Here is a 23,377-nt window from a genome sequence, read left to right as displayed (position 1 = left end):
AAGATAAACAATTTACGTTTCACCTTCACAGAACGCTCAGACGAGAAAAGGGTGCCCCCCCCCCCCCACACACACACACACAAACACACACACAGGACGGATGGGCACAGAGCCAGGAGGGGAGTAGTTTAGGGATTAGCCTCCATGAGCAGAAAAAGGCTATTTGAAATGAATAGACTGCACTTTGCCTGTGTTTATATAGAAAAGCAAATGGCTGGGTTTGGGGGCAGGACATGTTTTTTCTGGAGCACGATGCATCATCCTGTTTTTACATTGCTCTCTACAGGAGGGATGCAATGAACACATCCCCTCTGCTGATGAAGAAAGGGTTGTGTCATTAAAGCTTTGTCTTTTATCAAGAAATTGATTGATGATTGACTGCGATGGAGGCTCACCTGGGTATCTTGAAAAGAGCTCTCATTGGATGCAGTTCCGAGAGGGGCGGGTCTCCGTCTCCCAGCTCTATGGCGGTGATGCCCAGCGACCAAACATCACAACGAGCATCGTAGGTCGAGTCCAGCTGCTGCTCACAGGCTATCACCTGGAGCACGAACAGGTACAACAGAAAATTACAAAGACGGCTACACAGATGGTATAAATATAATATAATATAATATAAAGTCCTGTTTGTACGTTTGAAGTTCTCAGTGCAAAAGCTGGAACTAGTTATCAACCAACATCCATCGACCCGTTTGCACTCAATCACATCACATCTTCATTTAACATTTGTTTAGGAGCAAACAGAATTAACACAATGTCTGTTTCATTTCACAAACAGAAGATTAGAACATGAGATCTGTGATGTCCTGTTATTCAGTGAATTGTTCAGGATTTGTTCGATACAAGAGTTTAAGTTGGGAAGTTTGGGGCAAAAGAGTCAATATTTGTGTATAGTCATGTATTAATATTGGATTATGTTATTTTCTTTCACACACACACACACACACACACACACACACACACACACACACACACACATACACACACACACTCAAACACATCAATCATCAGTGTCCTCAGGGCAACATGGTAACAATCGACAGCATGAATCATCTCTGAGTGGGTGGCATGTGCACACACACACAATGACACACACACACACACACACACAATGACACACAAGCACACTAAATCACTATTATTATCAAATGGCTAAAATCAATATGATTTGTATAACCAATTCCCAATAGCCATGTAGTAATGTACAATGTGTAGACATATCATAAATAGATAAATCATTATCAAAAAGACATCCTGAAATACACACAGTCACATTTCATAAACAAACTCGAAGTCCTTCTGTGTTCTGTCATGTCTCTGCACAACAATTAAATCAGACCTCAAGACGACTTGAAATTAGCTTCTTTCAACCAAATCCTAAAGTACAGAAAGTGTTTAAACATTACACAAAGCTCTTATATAAGACGCACACTTACCCCACACCTGAAAGTTACACAACCGAATCTCCTTCAGAAAGAAAACTAATGATCCAAAGCTGTGGAAAGTCTCCTCCTGAAGAATCTCTTTGAAAAGTCAGGAAACAATTCTTTTCTCCAACTAACTAACTAATACTGCAGATCCTTGTTTTCCACCCCTGACCCTAAAAAGCCCTGCAACCAAACACTGTCCACAACAAGCTACCTCCTTTCTTACAGCCCTGCCCAAGAGCATCTTATACAAATGAGATTAAAATACCAGTATCCCGGACACGTCATGCAGTGTTTATTCTAAAACTCAGTTTGCACAGGATGCAAATCTCATGTAAAAATGTTGATTCTGATTGAGATCGTCATTTGAAACTAGCAAAGGTGCAATGGTCACAAAGCGAGGTTGTGTAGAGGAGTGTAAGGCTCCTCAGGTTTGACTCCTGGTTCATCTAATGTTGATCAGTGCTGAGGTGCAGACGGGCGGTTATGGGATGTCCCCACGTGTTGAGGTTTATTCTGAGTACTCGTTGAACCTCCTTCACATTTGTCTGTCTATAGGTTCAGTTGTATACCTGTAGATAAACTGATATATATGAGTGTGCAATTTGGTAGTGGATACAAATAAATATCTGGATCTAGAGGGATTTAGATGTGGTTTAATGGAGGTGTAATGTTTTTACACCTTCACAGGAACTGGACTGAACTGTCAACATTGTCGCCAAATAACCTCCAATCAAGAGCATAACCTCCGACCTCAGCTCGCTTCATTCTGCAGCTTTATTCAACACGTGAAAAGTCACATTAACATCCCATAAAAACCCGAGATGGGACTTTCCTGAGGACGGTTTCTCGATGTGCACTTCAGAGGGTGGAGGTGCAACGAGTCGTGATTAGATCGCAGATGAATGGCGGAGGCTGCCCATTCCATTTTTTTTCTCCAACATTGCTTTTGACAGTGTTATCTCTCTGATGATTATTAACTGTGGCCCGTCAGGATCTGCTGCGGGCTAATGTAGTGGAAAGGGAACAGTTTATAGGCCGGTCTTTACTTTACCTCGGGAGCCATCCAGAAGGGAGTTCCAACGGAGGTGTTCCTCCTCAGACGGGTGTTGGTCAGCTGGGCCGAGACACCTGCAGGGACGGAGGAGACATTTTAGCCTCTCTCTGCAGTCTCAATAACTTCATTGACATGTTTTGAGTTTTTCTTGCTTCTCAGAGATCAGCCTGGTGGAAAGGGAAACAGGAGGTTCTAGGGTCTCCTATGAGCACTGATGGAGCTGTCTCTATAGTGACTGGGAGAGAAAACAAAACACAGACACCCAAGCTGCGCCGCCTTTTCCCCTCCTTTCACCCAAATGATTGATTGCTTTGAATTACAAATTCTTGTGTGACTCACAGGTGATTTTAACCATGCAGACATCTCAAGAACAAGATTTGAATACAGTTTGACTGTAAACAGGCTGGAGACGACATTTCTCTCTCTCTCTCCAAACAAGATATCATGTGATTCATTGGTTTATATTAGAATTATCTGCATAAAGAACCAGAGGGACGAAAGTCATGTTGTGACAGTCGAGTCAGAGGTAAATAAATTCAGCATAAATAAGACTGCAGAGGAAAGGAGTGTGTCCTCCAGTGTGTGTGTTAGTTAGAGCCTGACAAGGAACATGCTGACCCACAATCGTGACTTCGGTCCAGTCCAGACAAATCAGCGTTACGCCACACGGTCATGTGACCCGGGGCGCGTTCTGCAGAGGCAGCCGACCACGACAGAAGCAGAGCCTCCAGACAAAAGGTGATCGGCTGGTGCACAGCGTGTCGCTGCAGAGGGTCTGTATCCTGCACATTGTGTTTGTGGATTACAGCCGTACAGTTTGTGCAATATGTTAAATTGTGTTTCAGTAGATACAAGCTGAGAGGAAATGAAGAGATCATTTGTAGATCTGCAGCAACAACATATTTCTGCATATTTTTTGCCGGTACAGTACATAACGTGATGACGGTTACAGTCGGGGCTGGAGAGAAATGCCAGGATGAGCAATGCAGAGGAAAACCGTTGTGTGACCGAACATCTAAAGGGATTAGAATCATGTGCACCACCCACACACACACACACAAACACACAAAGACGCTTCACAGTAACACATCAACCTGCATTAGCGAGAACAAACCCACAGTCTTACTTGGACGCAGCCACATGCACGACAAAGAAACATGAAACCCACAGTGATCTGATAAAACACACGTCTGCGATAATATATGTACATACAATTCACATATATGAAGGTTTTATCAATGTGTCGGGATAAAGGAACATAAAGAGCCGCTTATTAAAGCTCTCACCGTCCCTCTCTTTCCACTACATTAACCCCGAGTGGAGCCTGGTGGGCCACACTTAATAATCATCACAGAGATAACGCTGTCAATTAGAATATTCATGAGGGACCCCCCCCCCCCCCCCCCCATCCCCCCTCCATTCTTCCACTGCTCTTTTTTGGGTCCATCTCTTTGCAGCTTCTGTTTCGACGCCGGTGATGAGTCACTGCGAGGGGGGGTTTGATCTCCTCAATGGCTCTGTGTGTTGCGTGCCCCCCCCCCCATCCCGCAAGATAAACCATTGATGTCAGTGTGACGCAGCGCCTGGGTTGTGTAGAATTGAGCGAAGCACGAGCTGGACCTTCTTCGTCACTCTGTCAAGCTCTTGCGCATTTTTATGTCCTGTGCTAATTATGTATTTATATCTACACTGCTGCTATCTTTGCTTTTTTTGATGACATCCTGGTACAAATTTGAACAGACAGTAACGATAAAGACTTACCGACAAGAAAAAATATTTTAGAGTCATTTTTGTGACATCTTATCTGCTCAGTTTGCTCAGTTATTCTCACAGATAAAGAGTGGAGCAATGACATCTCCCTACAACTGAAGCCAGAATCTCTATTTTGCTTTTTCTTATGTAATTTGTTTTCTAACTTTGCTCATCTGCAAAGATCTGAACACTTTACCTCTTTGACAACTGGTGCGATATAGGAGGACAAGGCTCCTCTGGAGGTAAAGGTTGGCCCTTCTCCATATTAGCTACTTCACATTCACATGCTAAGTGATTCCATTAGTTCCTCCACCTCCCCCTCCTCTGTAAAAGCTGTGCACTTTTGTGCTTCGTGGTTGGGAAAAGGCTTTTAAGAGAAGCCCACAATTAGCAGAATAAATAGAAACCCACGCACGTGTTGAGTGGGGATTTTATTTGTAATGAAAACAGGCAGCTGCTTTTTTTGTTCAGCCCCTGAGGAAAAGTGGGGTGAGTCATCTCCTGGAAATAGTCACAACCAATTTGCCTTCGATCCAGGAACTATGGGGTGCCACTGCGAAAGCTTCATTTGGTTAAGAAAAGCCAAAAGCAAACAGCCACAATATCTAATAAGCTGTGTGCTACATAATGGAAAAGATGGGGTGTAATGGAAAAGAATAACCTTGTTGGTTTGTGTAAATGTAGCCCAGACCTCAAGGAAACTAATTAGTGGCACAATTTATTTGGCAAGCGGCTGAAGGTAATGTGTTTGACCCTCTTCTGTTAAATAGAGCCAAACACGGTTTTCACTGATTGGATGAGGATGGTACAAAAAAGCCACGGGGGGTTCATGTCGGTCTTTGTCAAAACGATTCCTGTTGTGATGCTGTTGCTGTTTTGTTTCTTAAACTGTAAAAGTTACTGCTGCTGGACAAAGAGCTGTTTATTTAATTTAACTTAAATTGTGCAGTTTGAAATCACAATAATAATAACAAAGAGAAAACCCAACAGTTCCCACAATGATCGAGCACTCGGGCGACTGTTGACAGAAATCTCTCCCTCTCTCCCTTCGCCATCTGCCTCGACCAGTTGGGCCCAGCTAATGGGGAAGAGACGAGACGTGGATGAGAAAGTTTCAAAGAAGTCAAAAAGTGAGTTTGGAGTTTGACTCAGAACCCGGAACTGGAGAATCATTGATGTCATGATCGACAACGTCACTTTAATTTAGCCTCCGCTGCTACGAACTTTTTAACAACACAAATGTCAAACTGATAAGTTCCATGGAGGAGTTAACGACTGATACTGCAGCCAGCCACCAGGGGGCGATCGAGACGCTGTGGCTTCACTATTGGGGGTGCCATCTTTATACATCTGTCTATGAACGAGACACATTACATACCAAAATCCACGAGTTTGACCCCTGCATGCGTCGTGAGCAGGATGTTGTTTCCCTTCACGTCGCGGTGGATGGTCTTGTTGACGTGCAGGTGCTGGAGACCCTGTGGACAAGAGGGAGGGAACACTTAACACCTGCCTGCAGAAATGACCCTGTTTCCATTCCCTCTGCTGAAGCCATTAATTCAAGGAGCTGGGAGTCGTTCTGCTCAATTCGCCATTTTCTCCCCCCCCCCCCTTTCCTGCAAAAAGCCAGATTTACCGTGAGGGCCTCGTGCAGGATGTAGGCAATAATGGGTTCGTCCATTCTGTCCCCTCTCCTCAGCATGCCTTTGGCCAGATCCGTCACCGAGCCGCCATTGCAAAGCTGCAAAAAAACAAAACAAAGAGAGCAGGACAATGAATGAAAAACCTCAGCATGACTCAGCACTTATAGCTCAGTTTATACAATCTGCTGAAATCTGGGACATCTTAGATACGCAGAGCTCCACAGGATGGAGATGTATTGATGGGGAGATTTCACAGTGAGGAAAGAGACGCTCAGGGTAATTCTGTCGATCTTCAGCGGCTTATCTTCCTCAGGCAGCTTAGTGGGAGGTGGAAACGGTGCCCGTGGAGAGAATGTACAGTTTGTGAGGAGGTTTTAATCTGTGATGACAGGGTAAATATTAAAGACGCACAAACTATCTTCAAAGCAACTGCCTCCTCTTATGTTTTCAGGTCTGCACCAAAAATTACACGCAAGTTTTAAAGCCAAACGTTTCATAACAGAGACACAACAACACATTCAGGTAGAAATCTGCATGTCCTCCTCACACAGCGAGAAACATTTCATTCTGTGTGTTTTCTGGCAGCAGAATGTTTTCAGATATGGACTCCACCATCAACGGCATCAATAGCAGTGCCTCCTGGAAAATTGCAGAAAATTACCCAGTAGGTTACCATGGAAACACAAATAACCAGTAATTTGGGCCTTTCTTCGGGAGATGCCGCAGCTATAGGGGGTAAAAAAAAAAACATTCAGATGCCAGTCACAGCAAAAGAAAAGCTGGAAGGGAACAGAAAATTCTGAGATTCTGCATCTGAGCGCTGTTTGTAAACACAAATGCATCCCTCTTTTTCATTTTGTTCAAGGCAGGAATATTTCCATCATAACTCCTGATGTACTATAATTACACTAATTCCCCGCACTTGTATAATGAAAGCTTAATTAGGCATTAGACACACGCAGCGGAGGATGAGAATCGCTCCCCTGCAGCGAGCTTACTAAAGGAAATGTGCAGCTCATATCAGAAAAGGGTCGTAAATAAATAACTTTAACTGTTCCACTTTTCAACGGGTTTAAAATGATAGAGCGCAGCACGAGTTCGCCATGACGTGATATTTATTTTCCCAGGGTGGCTAGCGGAGGCAGGATGTTTACTCACTCTGTGCTTGTATGGTTTTGAAAAATCACACGACACAGTGGCCCTGGATGGAAGATGAGTGTTGTGCCGGTGCAGGACGGACGGATCCTCGTGCAATCCAGCCGAGACTAAACGTGCTGATCGATGGACAGAATATTCTTGCTCCTGAGCTCAAATCACCGAACAGGGAGCCATTCTGTCACCACGCTAGTACCCCCCCCCACCACCACCACACACGGCTCGATTGCCTCTGCACATACTTTGTGTTTCTGTGACACTGAGCTAAACGCAGGAAGCTGGAAGATTCCTGAAGGATCAAGTTAAGACCTTGAAGATAGAGGCAGACACTGAGGCTAGTGGATGCTCAGGACTTAGTGGCACTTGGTGGAAGGATGGGTCCTGGACCTTAGGGAACCAAATACGTTTGAAATCTGATCTGGAGAAAGATACGTATCATCACTGTAGTAGTTTTGTTTCTTTGGTCATTTGACGTGTCTTTGGTTTTCCAACAACAAACCTTAAGTCACTCTACACTTTGTCCCAGGGGCCCTGTGACTACTCTATGCCTGGACGGCCTCCTCACTTCACCTTCTCTTAAAGCTGAGAGTGAAGCAAGTGTTGTGACCTTGAAACAGCAGCGTCTCGAGCCGCATGTCTGTTTTCTATCTGCCGATCAATCCACCTCTCCATCAGGAGCTCCGAGCCCTGCTGCAGGATGGATGGTGTGTATCTGAGCTGCCACACGGGGAGTTTAATCACTCCTCCTCCCTAAGACCAGACGTAGAGAATACCGCCGAGGCTTCCTCAGACAGCGAGCCGAGCCTGACGTCAGTTCACATCTCTGCTGCCATATCACCTGTCATCATTAAATTACACAGGGCAGACGGACAAATCCATATTAATGAGAGGTGCCGTGCCCTAGATTTAACTGAGCTAAACGTTAGCGCTCTCACTTTCGCCACAGAGCACACGTCCAGAAAGTGATGAGAGACGTGGACATTCATTATTTCAGATGACGACTCAAATGGAGATGATGCATGAAACTTCAGACCTGGTTAGGTTTTATGGATTAAACCAGTTTTTCTAACTTTTTACGAAAAGAAGAACTAAAACAGTTTATATCTACTAGTTAAAATAACTCGAAATAACTTCTAAGTGTAACAGTGAAGATCCACAAGTGCATCTTGCATGTGGACATTCTGAATTATTCATTTTCACAGAATAAGCTGAATACATGGAACACTGAGCGGCATGTTCTCCAATACAAATGAGGTCAGGTGCTTGTTTAGACATGTAAATGAAAGTAGTTGATCAAAGACGAGGAAAAGAAGTGGATGAAACAAATGCAAAGATGAAACAAAACACATACACACACACACACACAAACACACACAACAATGACGGCCTTTAAAATACGCAGGTGCTGACTTTGTACATCTTTCCTTGTAAAGTATTTTTTTATTTACTGCCAGATTAGTTGCATCAACAACAGTGAAAGCGTGTGTGTGTTTGTGTGAGGAGTGTGTATGTGTGTGTGAGACACGCTGGATCGTCTCCAGAGAGAAGAGCTCATTGTGACTCTGGCCTTATCGCTTACAGGAGCATAATAGCCGAGGTGTCTGCTTTCCGGCCTTGTGTTTATTGAAAAGTCCGAACAAGGAATAGCTTTTTAAACCTCATTGTCGATTAATGACTGCAGAGGTCAGGACGAGCACGGGGAGGTTTATTTTTGACTTTTTTGTGTCCATCAAAGAGAGAGGACAAAGCAAAGGGATAGAAAGTAAAGAAGCTTGGTTTGGATGGAAATATATATGCAAAGAAAACTGTCAATCTCTATATTAATGTACAAATTTGCAACTTAATTCTTCTCTAGCAGCCTTGCACCCTTTGGTTTATACTAGGAGTAGAAGTTCTACGAGTTAAAACCAGTACCCAATCTAAATTCAAAGTAAAAATGCAATATGAGCACAAAATAAGGCAATTTTGATTTTGCAGAAATACTGACTTTCATCCATGAAGGTAAAACTAACACTGGCCTTTATTTAACAAGAGTCTGTGGCTGGAACCCGGCAGTTCACAATTGAAACCTGCATCTAAATAATGTTTTCATCTCCAATTAGAGGATAAAAGTCCCCCCCCCCCCATCATCGCTCCCTTTGAAGTCTTTCTAAGCTCAGGGCGGAGATATTAAGGCTTCATTCAGGCAGCATCCGCTATCATGAAGGAGCAGAACTACAGAGGCAAAGCCAAAAGCAGGCGGAGTCCAATGAGCGGCGAACAAAGTGGAGGATGCAATTTGTGTGAGTTGTGCTCCTGCAGTCAGAGAAGAAGCTCCTCAGCAGAACTAAAGGATGGAAAATTGCAGTAACCATGGTGAGCGACCTCCTCGCTCATCCTCCAGCTTTCCGGTCTCCTCACTGCTAAAGTGTGCATCTACCTCAGAGACCCACAAACACACACTTCAGCCCCACAAACACTCACTTCTGCCCCACAGAGCCAGCCGCTAAACTGTCGGGCGGTGAGTCCAGCCTCGGGATTAGCCACAGGATTTGGACTGCAGGCTGCATATTTTTGCATGGGGAGTTTTGAGAGGAGGAAAGAGGGAGAGGACAAAGTAGCTGAGTAAACTCCACAAAGTCCAGATTGGAATTTGAGAAATTGAGTCCTGACGTGAAAAAAAAAAGCTAAATGACTAAAGAAGTCTGTCACTGCAGCGCAAAATGAGATCATAACCACATAGAGGTTTCCGTTTTACTGTTAGCAGATAATCGCTCAGCATCTTAGACGGCACTCGATATCCGAGTGAAGTCACTGCAGGGTCCTCTGCAAAGGTCAGGAGGAAGGGCAGCGATGAAAAGTGAAGGAAACACAAGCTGCAGAGCTGAAAACCATCTAGTGGGTTAACATAACACTGCCGCTGCTGATGCAAGGTCCAGTGAGCTTGGATTACAGAAATATGGACACTGTGTTCCAGCTCTGCTGCACCCGAGAGAGAAAAAGGGAACGATCGGAGTGAAGTGCTGTTGAGACTCAAAGACAAAAGGTACTCAGAGCACTGCAGGTTGGAGAACGGGATATATTTAAATATGAAGTGGAATTAAAGGATAAGCAGAAAATAGAAATGTTCACAAAATCCAAAGCAAAGGTGAAAATTCATTTTCAACAGACACAGCAGTTAGCTACATGCTAAGTTGCTGCTTACAGTGGCTATTTTGCTGCAGAGTTTTAACATGCTAACATTAGCATCGTATTTCGCTTTGAACCAAGAAAATCCAGACTAACTTTAGCCCTTGAGGAAAAGTTGTAGCATCAGAAAGATCAATGAGATCTATCCTCTGGGGACCATGTATCTACAAGACCTCATAACTATCCAAACAATATACGTTAACATATTTTCAATTTGGACTAAAGTGGTGGACAAATAGTTCCATCCCTAGATCCGTGATAAAAAAATGCCACATTACATTTTATTTGAAAAAAAACACTCAAAAGACCTTGTGGACACATTTTTATCGAATGTCTTCAGGTTTGCTGACCATGTTTATCAGACGTCTGCAGGTTTGTGCTGCTCTGTATCAGAGCACGAACACACATTACCAGCCGGCCTCCATCGTGTTGGATCCCACCAACACCTCCATCGACCTCCACTACATGTTTCTCTGGGACTTGACATTTCAAAATTGCTTGAAAGCAGAAATGAAATATTACAGATGAAGAACTCGGGCCCTCGAGGCATGTGGCCTTTTCCTTTTCCCCCCCTAAGATGTACAGAAAGCCGCAGCAGCACCAAGGTCCCCTTGAACTCCTACATTACATATCACATGATCACACCTGTCACCACTGCTCCGGGAGCAGGTTCAAGAAACCAGTCAAACGCAGAGCACCACCTCAAGCAAGGCAAATTGAGGGGGTAACAAAATCCAAGTGCACAACCGGCTTTAAACAATATTCTTTTGCTTTCAGATTATTTACGTCAATGATGCTAACTGGGCTGTGACCAAATCCCTCAAATGGCCTATGAATAAACCCGTAGACTGCTCTTTGCAGCTTAAAGTGTAACATAATCCCATGCCAGATTTGTTCACCGCTGCATCAACCTGGCGAGTAACAAGGTGTGAAGATCAATCTGACCTTTAATCTGCGATTGTGTCTGCACGACACCACCGTGGTAAAGAGACTATTTAAGTTCTTAGTTATTTTACATGGGTTGTAACCAATGACAGATGGAGGTTAAATAAAGATGGACGACGTGTCTCCACTTCCTACCACAGTAAAAAAAAGTGAAGCCAAAATATCTTGGATTTTGATTAATGTCACTTTTTAGACGGCTTTTCTGTCGTCCATCTTTATTTTCCATTATTGCCAAATGTGTTTAATCTTGTATAACGAGTGGTCTCACCTCCAGCACGAGCCACAACTGATCCCCACATTTCTTATCCTTCTTGTAGTACATCCCAAAGAACTTGACGACATTGGTGTGGTCGGACAAAGCTTTGAGGATGTTGTACTCTGCTTCTATCTCCTCATCAATGTCCTGCAACACAAGAAACACAGATCCGTTCAAATGACCAGACAAATACTTGTTTTTCAAATAAAATCACCTTTTATTCATCTGAAGGATTCGAAATATAGATGCTAGATGTAAATCCAGGGAAGCTATGATTAGCTGAGCTGGATATTGAACATTCTACCAATATTCGTATATTTGTATTCTTACAAAAATGGCAAATAAGTGATTTAAATTAAGAGTTTTCTTGTTGCTGGTCTGTAGGTCAGTATAACCCCCCCCTTTTTCAGTGTGGGCGATGAGAGCAAATCCAGACTCATCTTAATTGCTGCAATTATCTGTCACTCTTTCTCTGTATGCTGCAGCCACACAGTATTTAAAACAGAACTCAACTACATGGAAGTGTTGCTGCATTTAATCTACAGGACAATGAATATATCCTGTACTGATATAGTTCATTATAATAGAGGATTATTATTTGAGTCTCTTGGAACTGTTCTTTATCACAGGTTGCAACCATAAAACATGAGATTTTCACAAATCATCCATTTAGGGTTCATTGATTTTATTTGTAAGGGATGTGGGGGGGTTATTGGTATATTTTTTAAACTCATAAAGCTGGTACTACATAAAACAGTACAGAAACGTATATTAATACTGGATATCCAGATTTAAAACCTACATGGATGGGATCCAGTATCTTCACGGCTGCTTTACTTCCATCTATTTTGTTGAGAACCTTGTAGACTTTTCCGTACGTCCCCTTCCCGATGGTCTCGATGATCTCCCAGGTGTCAGTGGGATCTGGAAAGTTGTCAAAGACGATGGATTTCCCTGATTGTGGAAACATCTTCAGGAGAGATCTCCTGCAAAGGGAAAAGCACAAAGAGCAAGAGGTCGGCCGGGGAGACAACGTTGCATGGGAATAAAACAGAAAGGCCCCAGCCCAAACCAGGATTGAAACCAGCAACCCTCTAGTTGGTACTGGAACTGTTACGTTAATGCTAAACACACGTGAAACTGCATTTTAACTATAATCATGCTTGTTATAGTGTAAACAGGTTAGTACTGACACACTACTTTGTCTTGGAACCGAAGTAAAAGCTCATCGACACTAAACCAGAGAATAATTCAGTGGTATATGAAAAGTTGGAGCTCAAACTTTGTGGCTAAACGAAAACCAGCAGCTGTGAGGTGTTAAAATATGGAACACGTTAAAATACCTGCTGGATTACAGGTCGTATCAGGGTCAGGGGTTAAAATCTTTAAACTCTTTTGCTTGTCAGCGTAGAAACGCAGCAGATAAACATCTGCTTTTATCCGTCTGCACTTGATAGACTTACAGTTCTATTTGCTGTATCTCGTTCAATGATGACAGAGTCGATTTAAGTTTCTGCTTTGATTTCAGTAAGTGTGATAGAGTCCTGACAGAGTTGATATTGTACGAACAATTAACTCTCGTACGTAGTTTCAAATCATCATCAATTAATTGGTGCCTCAGATGTTGGATTAATAAACTTCATTTAACAACAAATGTACCTTGACACTGGATACAGAAAAAATATATTAAATATTTAAGTGTTTTTTTTCACTTGAATTGAATCATGGTGGAATTAAGGTTTATTTCTCGGGGTAACTAAACGGCTTATTTAACACTGATGATATTTATAGTAAACACATTTCAACAGAGGCTGTTTTGATGATCACAGCAGTCTATCATCATGGGTTTTCCATAATTTCATAGTTTAGGGTTTGACATTTAAAACTAGAAAATTATTTTTCAACACTGATGCTAAATTGGGATTCTTAATCACATTTACATACAATTTTTAAAATTGCTATCTGAGAACTGTCTCCTGCAAAATTGAGAGTTATTAAAATCGGTATTAATCCCCATTGATGTCTGTTTCTGTCTCTAACCTCAGAGAGGGGTGTGTGTCTCCTACTTGCACAGCCAATCAAAGCAGAGTCTCAATTTTCAGGCTGCTGTACATCCAAAAAGAAAAGAAAAACAGAAATACACATTATCAACTGCAGGAACACAAAGAAGATGATAAATATCTTTGCATAAATATGTGCAAAAGGAAGTTAGAGCCAACTAGATGGTCCCTGTGTAAAGTAAAGACACAAACACAGCATTGATGAATCCTTGTAGACAGGTTGTCGTCACAGTTCTGTTTTCAAAACCACAGTCAAAGCAGAATAAATCAAATCAAACTTACATTGTTCGCTAAAGACAAGCCTGGGACATTTTTGAAAAACGATTAATCCATTTCTGTGCGAAAGGTTGGCGTGGAGGCAGCGGCAGGGTTAGCCCGGCCCGGCCTAGAGGGTGACCCACAGAGGAGGAGCTAATGCCGGCTAATCTCATGAGCAATTCCCCTGCACCAGGGCTGCCATTGGAACCCATTGCTAAGTGGTAGGGCATACGGTGGGATTAGCAGGAATTAGGCACTGCTGCAGCATGAGCCTTTCCCCATATAGACGCCAATTCATACACAAAGGAAAGCTGGTCAGAGGCCCCGAGCAGCTACAGAGGGACATTCCTCTTTTTATTATCAGTGGTCACTTTGTTTATGCCCAGGGAGGATGGCGAACGGGTTTCCCATCAGATCTGCTGCCCAGCTTTTCTTTTATCTCAGCTGGTGATGATTATTATGATGATTTACATCAGTTTGACTGAGTCATTGTGAAGAAAACGTCTCCAGATCCTGATAAACCTGACGAACACGGACATTACGGTGCAGAGATTGAATCTCTCGCTGCCCGGGCGGAGCAATTAGACTCCCATACATGCCTCCACATGTCGCTCATTGTGTTTGCCTCATGTACAGCGGCCCAGGAACCTGCAGACATCTTCAATAAAACATCACTGCCTCTGAATATGACGACATGAACAAGCTGTGACACATGAGACAGGAGGGAGAAACCTAAGGACACACACTGGACACCTCCAACAGGACCACAGGCTGCAGGGAAATAACCCCTTAGTGTGTGTCTGTGTGTGTGTGTCTGTGTTACCTAACCTTGTGTATCCTCAGGCACTGGCTGGCTGTCACTTTAAGTTAGTTGTATAGGGATGTGGCATTAACCACAGTCTGTGTACAAGTGCACAGAATAATGATCAGTGTGATGTGTGTAGAACTGAGCAGCTTCTTTAGCATGTGCACAGATGCACCACCGTGATTATCAAAGAAACAAATAACAAAAAGTTGGAAATTATACATCACTTACATTGGTATCTGGATAAATGGATGAATTACAGTCCAGACTCTTTTATGGGAGTCATGTCTGAGCAGAGGTTTGGCCGCTTTGAGGAAATATCCATTTGGCAAACAGCGGACACCGAGGCAGACTTATCTGTGACGCTGTAGGTTCCAGTTTCGGCTTAACCTTGGCACGGGGAGACTGCTGCTCTACAAGCGAAGGTGATCAGCCTCACTGAGCCTGGACACGTGGAAGTCAAAAGGCACTTTCACTTACAGCCTGACCAATGCAGCAGTGCAGGGGGATAGAATCAGATTGTTTTTTATATAATTGCCAAACCAATATAAACATGTTTAATTTACAGATTTACAGAAATGTTGTGTATTTGTTTACTTTTTCTTTTAGAAAAAGGATTTTATTTATATGTGGTGTATTTATGTTGTCTTGTTTATTTAAAATATCAAAGCTGTGGTTTACATTTATTTGTCATAAAGGCTTGAAAATGTAATTGCCAATGTTTTTAATGTATGTATATTTTATGTTTATATATATATATACATATATATCCCTCAAAATATTAGTAGTTTTTTACAGTCTAATACCAGTACTGGATTTCACCCCAAAACTTCCTTATACATCAGACTGTATTTTCACTAAGAGCACATTCGTTTTGTTAAAGAATACTGAGAGCAAAACCAGAATTGATCCTTAATGTTTATACAAACATACAAAAAACCTTTAAATATCACTACATCTTAATATTAATGACATAAATCAGAAGAGAACAAGTCAGAATTAAAGATTTCTTAAAATGTGACACAAAAATCCTTTGACCAAAAATCTGTTCAAGATAGGAATCTTAAAAGGAAACCACATTTGCGAACACACAAATTTAAAGTTTGCTGAATCACAACAACTGAACTAATTCAATATTTCTACTGACCTTTCATGATGATGAGAGGGAACGAAGCAGCAAAGAGACGCATGTACTCTATGGTAAGGATACAGCATAGATTTACACACACACACACAGACTACATGCACAGGTAAACACACATAAACACACACAGACACACACAGACTCACACAAGGCCCTGATGCACAGAGCCACTCCCCAGGTTTGCAAATAAGAACCCAAATGAAGAAGCCTTGTTTACTGTCGAGCTGATTAAGCAAATAAAAGACGAGTCCATCCAAACAGTCCTGCGTGTTCTGAGTTGTTAGCGTCAGCAGCTGATTAAGTGACACAAACAAACCAACAGTCATCCTCATACTTACTCTTTCTTCAGTGCATTTACATGATATCACAGAAGGGAAGACTCTAAGGATGCTGCTCCTCTGTGGCCCGGCCTCCTCGGCTATGTATTATACATCAGGAATAGGGAACACAATAGTGCAGAGCATACTAAAGTTATTAGGTTCATTTAATCAGTTTAATTAATTAGCTGTAACACCAGGTTGTCCAGTCGCCAACAGCCGATAAGACTGATAGTGTCATAAATTAGCCTGGAGAAGAGGAGCTGACAACGGGGCCAGAGCGTGGTCGACGGCGAGGAGAGAGGAGAGAGGAGAGAGGAGCGAGTCGGGTGCAACCGGCCATGACTGCACCCGGGTGCCCTCAGCATCGTTTAGCAGTGTCCCATTACACAGACGCTGCTGGGGAGAGAGGCGCCGTGGGACGAGCCAGAGCCGGACTGAGAGTTCACTGCACGGACCGATGGAGTCTGAAAACCTGCCTCTGTTTGAGAAAGTGGCTGAGAGATCAGAAGCAATTGATGAGTTGGCAAAGTTTCACCAGAATCAATTTTATTTGTTCATGGTACAAAACGAATGAAGAGAACATTGCATTAAAGCAGTATAATAAATACAAAATTCAATCAGCGACTTATTAAAAAGAACTATTTTAGGTAATTCAGGCTAATTTAGGCTTTGACAATGGTTTTGATAGTGAGGAATCATTAGTAGTTGCAGAATATACGTCTTCTTAAGAAGTTGGCTCCGTTAATGACCTCTTAACATGTAAAGCTGAATCCCTTGACCCATACTTTAACTAAGACCAAGCAGGTGAAGAGCAAATGGAAGAAAAAGCTTGTTTGTCCTCTTCTGTTCAGCTTCTGTTTACAGATTCATTTCGAGAGGTCCTGCCGTTGCTACATTAATGTATCGCTGATAATTGAATGTCATTTGTTCACATCCCAATAACGTCTTTGATTTGAAACATTGCACGACTACGTCCTTTAGCGAACTCCTCGTGTGACGGAGGAGTGAGATTTCACGCGGCCGTGACTTACACTGTAAATTATTGATTCCGCTCAAACAGTCAGAAACTAATTGCTGCTGCGGTGACGCTATTATCTGATCACACAGATGAGCAGATGGCAGCGTGATTGTTTTCCTCCCAACACTCAGAGGCATGTATCAATCAGAAAGAGAGAAAGAAGCTCTCACCCAACACTAGATCAACATCGGTGTCTTCAACTAATTATCATTGCTCTGAATTTAATTTATCAAAAGAAACAGATTAAATACTAGAACATTGATATATCGATGTATTTGAGGTATTTCTTGTTTCAGAAGGGGAACTGCAGATCCAGTGTTTTCGTCAGTAATACATCTCGGGGCCCGGTGATGTCTCTGTGATACTGAGAGTCCTCTCTAAACGTCATCCCTCCCAGCGATGGTGACCTCCATGCCCCCCCCCAACCCCGTCTGGAAGGGTCCCCTCCATGTGCAGCCGACGTGAGTGTGGCCCCCTCGTGCACGTCCTGCAGGCTTGGACGGCTGCAGCAAACCAACCTCATTTCCTGCTCCATTGCTTTACAAATGACTCGTGCAGGCTGAACCCAAACCGGGGGGGGGGGGGGTGCACGGATGGCCATAATAGCCGTATGATTAGAATGGGCTACGCTCCAGCTCCGGGTGCAGACCAGACACACGTCCAGGCCTTCAGACCCGTGTAAAGACAGTGATGGAGAATAAATCAGCAGTGATGAATGATGTTGGCTCTATGTAGTAAATCAAGGGAATTGTGTTCATGCTTTATGCTTTACATTTCATCCATGTTGGCTTTGGACAATGAAATCCTCCACTGCTGAACTTTGTGGTCACTGTTTATCACATATAAATAAACATGGTAAATGTGTCAGCATGTTAGCATGATGCTGTTAGCTTCCATTAGCATTCCACTGTACCTAAAACCTTTGTCTCATTTTCATGCCGTTCTTTGGCCACTAGGGGTCTCTAAATCAAATCAATAACAAAAGACCTAGTTTGATGACGTTGTGAAGAAGCGTGAAAGTTATTGTCAGACACACAACTGGCAACCTGGCTAGCAGTTGTGTGTTTTTTTTCTTTGTCGTACGCCATTAGCCCTGAAACAACAGGAAAAGCAGATACAACACAATTTAAAAGGCAACTAAAATGAAACTTGAATAAAACTGTGGATTCCTCTGGAAACACTTGGAACCAAATCATTTAAAACTCTGCTTATGTTTGAGAGAGTGGATGAAAGCACGCGTGCGGCACACAGTCAGATGTGTGACGTCTCACATAAGCAGCTAATAGGCTTAATTTTCTGACAGGTAGCCTAGATTCTGCTCTGCCACGGATCAGCCGCTGGTCTCAGCTCTGTGACTGACGCTGTACTGACGGGACATCTCATCGTATGAAGACGACCGCCCGGTCCAATAATCCTTCACACACACTGAACGCAACTGCTCAGCTTTCCCACTGTCATGTCAGCTCATGTGCCTGTTCCAGTTCATCTTAAACCAGCTGCCATTGCACCCAAATAATCCACATAGTCATTTTGTTGTACGTCCAAAGCTACTTGACACAATGAAATATGAAATTAGATTTAGTAAAATGTCTTACCTGATTTTAAAGAAGCTGTTTTCAGACTGACTCCTGCCGACAGATCGTTTGTGAAACGTTGGGACTCAGACCGGTATAAAAGGCTTGAGAGCAATTATGTTGTTGACGATGAAGTGGCACTAGAATGACAAGCAAGTCCTTTAGCTTTGTCTCCTGCAGCCCACTCATTAAACTGCGTCTGCATTTTATCACCAATATGTCTGCGTCGTGTCACAAGTGAATTATTTGGATTTTACAGAGAAAGAATCAACATTTTGAATCAACTAAACTTGGGTTAAACCAATTCTTGCCAGAGGGTACAGGCAGCACATCTTGGTCTAAACCTGCACAGAAATAAATAAATAAATAATCAATAAACACCCTTAAATCACAGCTCCCCCTGCAAAACGAGCCGTTTTAGAAGGAGCATAAATATTTGTCTGACTTCCTGATCTGTCGGTGACTCGCTGGCTCTGAAGGACGAGCAACACCTCATGAAGGTTGATTGATCGATGGGGTTATTGACTCTCACAGTCACTCACTCGTTGGGTGTTTGTGCACATGCGGGAATCGATATAGCGGCCTCTGACACCACCGGCGCTGCACCACACTGCTGTTTCCTACCTGACCATAACATGGTTAATGGAATTTGCATTTTATTTCCCAGTTGCATCTTGAAACCTTCACACGCATTTTTCCAGAGTCCCCCTATCTTATACAATACTACTAAAACAATTAATTTACAATAATTACCACAATATCCTATTATCCTCCTCCTCCCCTGCACTAATCATGTGGTGCTACTCCACGTCACTGAGGGGAATAATGGAGGCAATCAGGAGAAATCAGAGATCACTTCAAGGAGATTCAAGGAGGGACACTGTGATTGTTGGTGTCACCGTGATGCAGATCGCTGGACGGCTGACAGGGGGGGGGGGGTCTGCGGTCGACTCCGTCTGTGAAGGCTGATTGAATAAGGCAACTGATGAGGCCATTGTGGCCATAGGTACGTGGTGTGAATGCCTGACGGGCCCACGGCTGCCGCGAATGACCGGCTGCTATTGTCGCAAACCACCGGGCCGTGACTCCCCCAGCTGTGGTGCAGAGCATATCATGAGCCACTTAAATGAGTATTGGGTTTGTGCAGTTGATAGATAGATCATTAGGATGTTATCGGCTTCATATACATGCACAAAGCTCCACTATGGCTCAAGCTGACATGTTTGTGGTCAGGCTTTGTTAGAACAACATAAGATCGAAGCTTTTTGTTTTTCTTATTTGTGCAGAGGACAGATTGCAGTTTGTCAGAAATGCCTCGAGGTTAAATCTAGAAACGTAAATGTTAGATTAGCAGCCCTGTGCCTGACGCACAGTGGGAACAAGGGCCTGTGTAGGAGCTTTGCTTCTCATGCTAATGAATTTGTCGCGGTCGTGTGATGTGAGCCGTTTGACAAAGTATTTATAGCGGCCTTTGATCGAAGAAAATGTAATTCTCAGATCTCGATGCAATTAAAAGCATCTTTGACACGTGTAGGCAAATGTGTAGGCAAATCTCATGGCAAATGATTCACTTTGTAGTTCACCATTAATGTTCTATTAACTGTTGAATAAATGTATAAAGCAAAATAACAAATCTAATTTTAATTCAGTTGGTTTGGAGTTTTCCATCGAGTCGGATCCATCTTCAAAAAAGGCTTAGGATGGATTTAGTTTTGCAGAAAGTATATTAAAGTATTAGGAACCTTACCATTTTCACTTGATGCTGCAATATAGAAGTAATTAACTCCGTCTGCAACATACAGTGAATATCTGCAGCAAATTGAATCCATGATTGTTGATGTATTTCTGTCTCCAGCTGACCCCAGAGCAGCATCGCTAATGAAGCGGGTATTCTTCTGACGCTGGTTTAGCAGAAAGTTATAAAGTTTAGAAGCATTAAGTTCAACAAACAGCTTCAGAGCCACTTCTGCCCACTCCTCTTCAATCCCACGGGTCCCAGCGGTGACTCATCTTCAAAACACAGTGTGTCCTCTTCCCCAGTGAGGAGTTGTGTAACCTCACTGATGCTAATGCCCCCTGTTGTTCATCAGTATTCATTTCCTTCTCCTCTGACTTTATGTCTGTTTGTGTGTTTTTTGTGTTTAGCATCCCTGGAAGTTTCAGCAAAAGTAAACTAGATTTGTTTTCAAGGTTTGAAATTGACAGGTTTGATTTTCTTGGAGTTTCTCAGGCATTTATTCCCAGACGGAGGAAACAAATTTAATTTTTGATATTTGGCTGAATCAGATTTTGCTCCATATGGTCACATACATGGTTTTCAACATTCAGCAGCTTGTAGATGAGATTCACAGAAATACAATCACCTCTCATGCCGACAGGATCCGTATGCATGTCGTGCTTTTGTGTAAAAAATAGGACAATGTGTGAAAGAGCCAGATTAATTGGGAAACCCAGTACTGTGTAATTAACAGCTGTTAGTATAATAGAGGTCAGAGAGAATACACAGAAAAGCACAATGTCTAATCTGAAGGAAATTGAAATAAGGACAAGAGCTTTCAGAGAGAGTGTGTGTGTGTGTGTGTGTGTGGCAGGAGATCACACTCTGACTTTCACTTTCATTTGTCATTAACCTGGACACATAGGACCCCAGAGGACGGTGACTCAGCTGAATCCCATCGTGGTCCTAACGACTCTGGAGCGACTCTGAAACACGACTTGACAGGATCCAAATCTTTTCTGGTTATCAGCAGTTATCCAGAAACCCACTGTGATACGTTTCTATTCCCAGTTCTACGCCTGACTTGATGCAAGCCCTTTCAAATTATCATTTTATTTTTCTGGTGTCATGTCTGGTTGGTCCTGCGTCACCACACGAGGAACCAACAGGATTAAGGGGGGGGGCGAGGTTCCTTCATGCTGTCAACTTGCGTCTTCTTCTGCGTCACATACCATCGTCTTCTGTGTCCAAGTGGACGTAGCTGTCCCCAGGGAGAGAGACAGAACAGACAGATTCCTGTGCAGCTCTGCATTTCTTTTATTTCATTTCTTTACCTTTTCTCTCTGTTCTTTTATTACATGACCCCTGATGTTCGCACTACAACAAAACATGGTACATACATTAAAAACAACGCTCAAGGGCCAACAGCAAACATCCATTTATCATCTTGTGCTCTTTCATCTCTCACACGGCCCCCCCCTGTCAGTCTGAGGACACCTGGGGGGGGGGGGGGGGGGGGGGCTCTCAGTGACCCTGAAAATAGAGGTCGTCCCAGTTTTACACACGTCCTTTCACGGCCTTTACAAAACCACAGAGGTGATGAACACAGATACATCAGCCATCTTGAGACGAATCATAACACCCCCCCCCCCCCCCCCCCAGCAGCAGCATCGAACAGACCGCCTGAACGAGCTCGGGCTCAGTGTGCGATTTTTGGTTTACGGGATCCTGTTTTGCTGGATTGCACCCAGAATACATTCTGCACCCCCGCCCCCTCGCCTCGCATGCTTTTAAGCTCGCAAGACCATTATCCAGCAGCCCCCAGTAAGTTGTTATCAGTGGCAGCCAGATGGAGAACACACCAGCAAGACTTGTTGATCTGGCAGCGCCGGCAGAGCAGCTGTCATTGAGAAGAGGTTCTTTGGTGTCAGATAAACATCTCTGCGAATTTCCCCTGTTTTATATTTGCCAGGAGAAATCTCATGAATCGCCGTTATGCGATTCCCTGTTGAATTGTCACCGTTTTGTCTGAGAAGGGATTTATTTAAGCATGTGTCTGTATCTTTGGTTTATTGTGTATTTTTAAAGGTTGTTATAAAACTCATGCTGCATTGTAGCAGAAGCTTGTGACTGTCAAACTGAATCTAATCAGCAAACTGTGCATTCAGGGGTGTTTTTGTGATTTTCTCTGACCACAGACATTAGAATGTGACTGTGAACGTTCTGGATACAACACTGTCCTCTAGTGCCGCAGCAGCTCCGTGCTACACTCTAGCCGCTCTGCTGCTATCCAGTCGTCTAATGCAGTAAAAAAAAAAAAATTTTTCACTCCCAATAAAAGGCTGAAGACGAATCTATGATTGCACCTCGTCGACTGCTCCACCAGCCATTTTAAAGTCACTGCAGAAAAAAAGGATTGGGAAAATGCAGCAGTCTCTGGCCCCCACCTCAATTCCACCACAGGGGGAAATACCCATAATGCACTACTTGATGCTTTTGTATTTTATTGGCATCGCATTGGTGCGGTGACCCACTTTTTCCACCAGTGCGCAGGTTATTTTGAGATTCCATTAGCCGGAAGACCAAGGGCAACAAAAGGGTGAAGAGTCTCACGTGCACGCCCGCACCCACTGTCAGATAACATTTGGTGAATTTACAATCTGCCCGAGCACCTGTGAGTCCTGCGTGTGCACATCCTGCCTGGTGGAAAAACACAACCTGCATGAAAACGTGTGCCGCAGAATCATGAGTAACTCTGGTGATCACCGGTCGGCAGCCAGTCCTGTTCTCGAGAGGATGTGTCATCGAGTTTGAAGCTCGATCCTGTCTCAGCTGCTGTTCCTCACCCTGCAGACAAACTGAGGAGGTAAACTGGTTTAAATAGCAGGGAGGACTGGGAGGACTCACTAATTTGGCAAAGTATGGTGATCAACTTTAAAAACCACAATGTTACTCATCCGCACTAAAAGCATAAAGTACAATATAATAATTGCATATACAGTTTGTACAACAGGTCAAGCTGTTCCTGCAGCTCTCTCTCCTCTCGTTTCTCCACTGCCAGCGCAATGCATGATGGTA

The 23,377-nt window shown here is 43.3% G+C and overlaps 1 protein-coding gene across 2 annotated transcripts in view; it reads right to left on the bottom strand.

The window, feature by feature from the left end:
* Positions 1 to 12,382, bottom strand: part of myo3a (myosin IIIA) — a 34,945-nt gene extending 22,563 nt beyond the window's left edge. Inside the window, exons 1-6 of one of the 2 annotated variants that reach the window (XM_062379011.1) lie at positions 12,206 to 12,382; positions 11,416 to 11,550; positions 5,873 to 5,977; positions 5,615 to 5,714; positions 2,482 to 2,558; positions 396 to 541 (exon numbers count right to left, since the gene is read on the bottom strand). In XM_062379011.1, the coding sequence (XP_062234995.1) occupies positions 396 to 541; positions 2,482 to 2,558; positions 5,615 to 5,714; positions 5,873 to 5,977; positions 11,416 to 11,550; positions 12,206 to 12,373 (731 nt within the window). In that variant the 5' untranslated portion in view covers positions 12,374 to 12,382. The remainder of the gene's footprint in view (positions 1 to 395; positions 542 to 2,481; positions 2,559 to 5,614; positions 5,715 to 5,872; positions 5,978 to 11,415; positions 11,551 to 12,205) is intronic. The other variant, XM_062379012.1, reaches the window with a different exon arrangement.
* Positions 12,383 to 23,377: the final 10,995 nt, after the last annotated feature.

Source organism: Platichthys flesus, chromosome 21, assembly GCF_949316205.1.
Source record: "Platichthys flesus chromosome 21, fPlaFle2.1, whole genome shotgun sequence".
Taxonomy (NCBI): domain Eukaryota; kingdom Metazoa; phylum Chordata; class Actinopteri; order Pleuronectiformes; family Pleuronectidae; genus Platichthys; species Platichthys flesus.
This window is presented reverse-complemented; position numbering and strand designations above follow the sequence as displayed.